This window comes from Gigantopelta aegis, chromosome 3, assembly GCF_016097555.1.
Source record: "Gigantopelta aegis isolate Gae_Host chromosome 3, Gae_host_genome, whole genome shotgun sequence".
NCBI classification, from domain to species: domain Eukaryota; kingdom Metazoa; phylum Mollusca; class Gastropoda; order Neomphalida; family Peltospiridae; genus Gigantopelta; species Gigantopelta aegis.
In genome coordinates this window covers 12,750,072-12,757,125 of record NC_054701.1, presented here as the reverse complement: position 1 = coordinate 12,757,125, position 7,054 = coordinate 12,750,072, and the positions used below count along the sequence as shown (strand labels likewise).

Below are 7,054 nucleotides of genomic sequence, written 5' to 3'. Positions count from 1 at the left end.
GCAGTATAGTATAGAAGTATATAAATACTCAAACTTTATTTTGTGTTGTTTTCGGTTGATGGTAGCAGTATAGTATAGAATATATACTCTTCAAAAAAAGTAGTGGAATCTGAAATATTAAAACAAACGTATGTTTATTAACACACCGAAACACATTCCGTGGTTTGCACGTGCATCACACAGTTGCCCCGTATACGTGCGTGGAGTGTCATTCTCGATTTTGACAATTTCCAGGATGGTCCATTAATCACTGAACATTATTTCTGTCAATCGTTTTCATTCTGTTGATCATGCAGTTTTTATTGTTTTGCTTATAGTCATTTTTATTGTTTGAATTTGCGATTTTCTGATAAAACAAACGTCGACTTTCAAATTTCACTTCTGACCCCAATCTTCCTTCAAGATCTTTGGTGGTCATAAAATCTACTGTAATACTGAACTACCGGTTGTAATGTTTGCCCAAATAATTCACTATTATCATATAACCATTCCTCACAGCTAATATACCTTACAATGTTGGCAATTGTAAATTCTTATTAGAGTTACCCTACTTTTTGTGAAGAGTATATAAATACTCAGACTATATCTTGCGTTGTTTTCGGTTGATGGTACCAGTCTAGTATACAAGTATATAAATACTCAAACTATATTTGGCATTCTGTTTTCAGTTGATGGTACCAGTGTAGTATAGAACTATATAAATATTCAAACTATATTTCGTATTCTGTTTTCAGTTGATGGCGGCTGGACGGACTATACGCCCTGGGATCACTGGTCCACCTGCTCTGTGTCGTGTGGAGGCGGATCACAGGCCAGATTCCGGTCTCGGACATGCACCAACCCAGCTCCTGCTTACGGCGGCGCAGAATGTGGGGGCGAACCCGAGGATACCGAGGAGAGGGAATGCAACACCCATCACTGCCCAAGTGAGACACAGTGTGGTCAAAACTAATAGGAGCTTCAAGTGTTTCAATATAAACAAATAATCTTGGCCATAGTAATGAATATCGTGCAATATTGCAGTCTATGTGAAATTCGTATATTGTTATGTTTACTATATATATTAATATCAATTAGAATTTCTTTACAAATCAACCATATATTTATTAACGAGCACATAACTCAATATATGCAACAGAACCCCATCATACCAATGCATAAGACTACTGTACTCTAAAAATGCAAAGTTTACCATAAATATATTTGATTGCCCAGTCGCAGTGGAGCGCGTCTCTCCCCCACTCCATTTCCATGACTTAGACGTTAAAGTATATAGCAATACATGGTCCAAAATACACAGGAATTTGTCGTGTACAGAAAAAAGCAAATTCAATATAATATATAATTTAATAGTTTGACTGCATTAAATTAACTTGCGGACCAAGGTTGTATTACTGCTGTTGTTGATGACGACGACAAGGATTATGATGATGATGATGATGATGATGATTATGGTGCTGTTGATTATGAAATATTTAGGGAAGGACATAACTGATTTGTCCCATTTCTGTCGCCAGTATAGAAGTTAATAAATACTCAAACTACATTTGGTATTCTGTTTTAATTTGATGGTAGCGTTATAGTATAAAAGTATATCAATTCTCAGACTATATTTGATATTCTGTTTTCAGATGTTGATGGTGGCAGTATAGTATAGATGTATATAAATACTCAAACTATATTTTGTATTGGCTTCAGTTGCTGGTAGCAGTATCGTATAGAAGTATATAAATACTCAAACTATATTTGGTATTCTGTTTCCAGTTGATGGCAGCAGTATAGAAGTGTATATGTACTCAAATAATATTTGGTATTCTGATTTCAGTTGATGGTAGCAGTGTAGTATAGAAATGTATAAATACTCGAACTTTATTTTGTATTGGTTTCGGTTCATGGTAGCAGTAAAATATAGAAGTATATAAATACTCAAACTGTAGTTGATATTCTGTTTTCAGTTAAAGATATCAGTATAGTATAGAAGTATATAAATACTCAAGGTATATTTGGTATTCTGTTTTCAGTTGACGGTAGCAGTATAGTATGGAAGTATATAAATACTCAAAGTATAATTTGTTTTGTTTTCGGTTGATGGTAGCAGTATAGTATGGAAATATGTAAATACGCAAACTATATTTGGTATTCTGTTTTCAGTTGTTGGTAGCAGTATAGTATAAAAGTATATAAATAACCAATCTATATTTGATATTCTGTTTTCAGCTGATCGCTGCAGTATAGAAGCAAATAAATACTCAAACAATATTTGGTATTCTGTTTTCAGTCCATGTTAGCAGTATAGTATTGACGTATATAAATACTCAACTATTTTTAGTATTCTGTTTTCAGTTGATGGCGGCAGTATAGAAGTATATAAATACTCAAACTGTATTTGGTATTCGGTTTTCAGTCGATGGTAGCAGTATAGTATTGAAGTATATAAATACTCAACTATATTTAGTATTCTGTTTTCAGTTGATGGCGGCAGTATAGAAGTATATGAATACTCAAACTGTATTTGGTATTCTGTTTTTAGCTGATGGTAGCAGTATAGTATAGAAGTATATAAATACTCAAACTATATTTTGTGTTGTTTTCGATGGATGGTAGCAGTATAGTATAGAATATATACTCTCAAAAAAAAGTAGTGGAATCTGAAATATTAAAACAAACGTATGTTTATTAACACACCGAAACACATTCCATAGTTTGTACGTGCATCACACAGTTGCCCCGTACACGTGCGTGGGGTGTCATTCTCGATTTTGACAATTTCCAGGACGGTCCATTAATCACTGAACATTATTTCTTTCAATCGTTTTCATTCTGTTGATCATGCAGTTTTTATTGTTTTGCTTTTAGTCATTTTTATTGTTTGAATTTGGGATTTACTGATAAAAAAAACGTCGTCTTTCAAATTTCACTTCTGACCCCAATCTTCCTTCAAGATCAGACTATATTTTGTGTTGTTTTCGGTTGATGGTACCAGTATAGTATAGATTTATATAAATACTTAAACTATATTTGGTATTCTGTTTTCAGTTGATGGCGGCAGTATAGAAGTATAGAAATACTCAAACTATATTTGGTATTCTGCTTTTAGCTGATGGTAGCAATATATTATAGAAGTATATAAATACTCAAACTATATTTTGTAATGTTTTCGGTTGATGGTAGCAGTATAGAATAGAATATATACTCCTAGTAAAGAACGTTCAGGTATGTTTATTAACACACCGAAGCACATTCCATAGTTTCCACGTGCATCACACAGTTGCCCCGTACACGTGCTTAGGGTGTCATTCTCGATTTTGACAATTTCCAGGAAGGTCCTTTAATCACTGTGAAACATTATTTCTGTCAATCGTTTTCATTCTGTTGATCATGCAGTTTTCATTGTTTTGTTTTTAGTCATTTTTATTGTTTGAATTTGCGATTTACTGATAAAAAAATGTCGACTTTCAAATTTCACTTCTGACCCAATCGTCCTTCAAGATCTTTGGTGGTCATAAAATCTACCGAACTACCGTTTGTAATGTTTGCCCAAATAATTCACTATTATCATATAACCATTCCCCACAGCTAATATACCTTACAATGTTGGTAATTGTAAATTCTTATTAGAGTTCCCCTACGTTTTGTGAAGAGTATATAAATACTCAGACTATATGTTGCATTGTTTTCGGTTGATGGTACGTACCAGTATAGTATAGAAGTATATAAATGCTCAAACTATATTTGGTATTCTGTTTTCAGTTGATGGCGGCTGGACTGCCTATACGTCCTGGGATCACTGGTCCACCTGTTCTGTGTCGTGTGGAGGCGGATCACAGGCCAGATTCCGATCTCGGACATGCACCAACCCAGCTCCTGCTTACGGCGGCACAGAATGTGAGGGCGAACCCGAGGATAGCGAGGAGAGGGGGTGCAACACCCAGCATTGTCCAAGTGAGACACAGTGTGGTCAGAACTAATAGGAGCTTCAAGTGTTTCAACATAAACAAATAATTTTGGCCATCGTAATGAATATCGTGCAATATTGCAGTCTATGTGAAATTCGTATATTGTTTAATGAATGAATGGATGAATGAATGAATCTTTAACGACACCCCGGCACGAAAAATACATCGGCTTTTGGGTGTCAAACTATGGTATATATCAATTAGAATTTCTTTACAAACCAACCATGTATTTATTAACGAGCACATAACTCAGTATATGCAACACAACCCCATCATACCAGAAAGAAAGAAATGGTTTTTTTAACGACGCACTCAACACATTTTATTTACGGTTATATGGCGTCAGACATATGGTTAAGGACCACACAGATTTTGAGAGTAAACCCGCTGTCAACACTACATGGGCTAATCGTTCCGATTAGCAGCAAGGGATCTTTTATTTGCGCTTCCCACAGGCAGGATAGCACAAAACAAGGCCTTTGTTGAACCAATTATGGATCACTGCTCGGTGCAAGTGGTTTACACCTACCCATTGTGCCTTGCGGAGCACTCACTCAGGGTTTGGAGTCGGTATCTGGATTAAAAATCCCATGCCTCGACTGGGATCCGAACCCAGTACCTACCAGCCTGTAGACCGATGGCCTAACCACGACGCCACCGAGGCCGATCCCATCATACCAATGCATAAGAGTAATGTACTCTAAAAATTCAAACTTTACCATAAATATATTTGATTGCCTTGTCGCAGTGTAGCACGTCCCTCCAACCCCCCCCCCCCCCCCCCCCCCCCCCACCCCCATTTCCGTGACTCTGACGTTAAAGTATATAGCGATACATGGTCCAATATACTCAGGAATTTGTCTTGTACAGAAAGAAAATTCAATATAATATATAATTTAATAGTTTCACTGCATTAAACTAACTTGCGAACCAAGGTTGTATTACTGTTGTTGTTGTTGTTAATGACGACGACAAGGATTATGATGATGTTGATGTTGTTGATGATGATGATGATGATGATGATGATGATGATGATGATAATGATGATGATTATGGTGTTGTTGATTATAAAATATTGAGGGCATGCCCGATTTGTCTCATTTCTATATTTGGTGTTCTGTTTTCAGTTGATGGTAGCAGTATAGTATAAAAGTATATCAATTCTCAATGTATATTTGATATTCTGTTTTGATATTCTGTTTTCAGTTGATGGTGGCAGTATAGTATAGAAGTATAAATACTCAAACTACATGTGGTATTATTGTTTCAGTTGATGGTAGCAGTATAGTATAGAAGTATATAAATACTCAAACTATATTTGGTATTCTGTATTCAGTTGATGGTGGCAGTATAGTATAGAAGTATATAAATACTCAAACTATATTAAATTTTAGTATTCGGTTTTCAGTTGATGGTAGCAGTATAGCATAGAAGTATATAAATGCTCAAACTATATTTTGTATTGGTTTCAGTTGCTGGTAGCTAGCAGTATAGTATAGAAGTATATAAATACTCAAACTATATTTGTTATTTTGTTTTCAGTTGGTGGCGGCAGTTTAGAGTACATAGATACTCAAACTATATTTGGTATTGACTATCCTCCTGAGAAACACATAGCGGAACATGATATCTCATCCTCCTAATGTGAAAGATGATATGGCGTACGTTCTGTCAACCGCTTGTCGCTAACGTTCGCTAGACTGATTTTTACGCTATACAGTAAACTGAATGACCACTTAGGAAACCAATGAAATAGTCCGTGAATGTTAGCAAAACGTTTGCTGGCTGAACTTGGGACTGGCCTGGTGCTTATAAAACGTTTAGAGTCTAGACTGATGACTCTAATAGAGTCTGTGACTTTAATGTCATGACAACGCCATACAACTTGCATGCATGTGACGTCATTATACATTGAGTCTGGACTCTAAAACTTGTATAAGCACGGATCGTGGCCTATCTAAAATGGCTCTGGAAGGTTCCACTAATTATCTGAAATGTTAAAAATGAAATAACTAATATTATATTATTTTGTAAACAACAACAATAACATAAAAGAGAGAAAACGACTAATTTTTTTCTTATTTATTCCAATCATAATTGACATCCCCACATTCATTTAAAGTTCAGGCAGGCCCACGCAAAGCAGTCCATCACCATGACTTGGTCTAGGTCCATAAATATTACCAATGGCTGGGTCACGGGCATATATTTATCCATAGATAATTTGAAGACTTAACACAATATTTAATTTCAGGACATTTCTGTACCGGACGAAGCACTGGTTACTATGCCAACAGCGACTGTCACAAATACAACTGGTGTATCAATGGCCGACTGTACGAAATGAGCTGTGCTTCCGGTCTCAAATGGAGCCAATCAGTATCGACCTGTGTTCGTGGAGACTGTTAACTACACGACTAGTGCTGATAAACAAACTGTTTAATCACGACCTTAAATTTGTTGGAATAACTTCAAAATAGACTTGCAAACACAAAAAGTACTTCTTAAATTACTGCATTAAATATGTGTTCTGCCAAATAAAAGAATACAAATATTATTCGATGGTATTTTATGTCATTCTTTGGTACTTTCCTCTGATCATCTTATATCCTGGAGGTCGATTTAAACGAATGTTCCCCCAAGGCTAATGGACTGGTGTGCATATTCAACGACATATAATGCACATTATTGCTTAATATCAACAAGTATATTATTATATTTAATTAATAAAACGGTTAAATGTGACGGCTATTATATGGGCGCAGCCACTTTGTACCATCCCATTGAATACGCCCTCTGGCGAGCCGGTGGTTTCGTAATATTTAACGCGTCACGTCAGGAATTAGTTTTAGAACTGAAGAAACAAACGTACCTAATTTTTGCGCAATGTTCTGTAATAATATACATCCCAGTAAGCCAGCAATAAGTATATATTATTTTACAATACAAAATAAACCACCATTGTCTAAGTGTTGAAATAATTGTATCATGTTTTGTCTATGCGTTAACCTGCGTACTGAAATGATAAACGGGGTGTTTTCTTAGTTAATTGGACAATACTTTGAGTGGCCTCTAAAATCACAGAACTGACCAATTAC

At 35.6% G+C, this 7,054-nt stretch overlaps 1 protein-coding gene across 1 annotated transcript in view; it reads left to right on the top strand.

Annotated features, from left to right (window-relative positions):
* LOC121368503 (SCO-spondin-like) overlaps window positions 1-7,054 on the top strand; it is a 77,485-nt gene that overhangs the window by 46,739 nt on the left and 23,692 nt on the right. Inside the window, exons 17-19 of the mRNA XM_041493240.1 lie at window positions 735-926; window positions 3,751-3,942; window positions 6,211-6,360. Of these exons, the coding sequence (XP_041349174.1) occupies window positions 735-926; window positions 3,751-3,942; window positions 6,211-6,360 (534 nt within the window). The remainder of the gene's footprint in view (window positions 1-734; window positions 927-3,750; window positions 3,943-6,210; window positions 6,361-7,054) is intronic.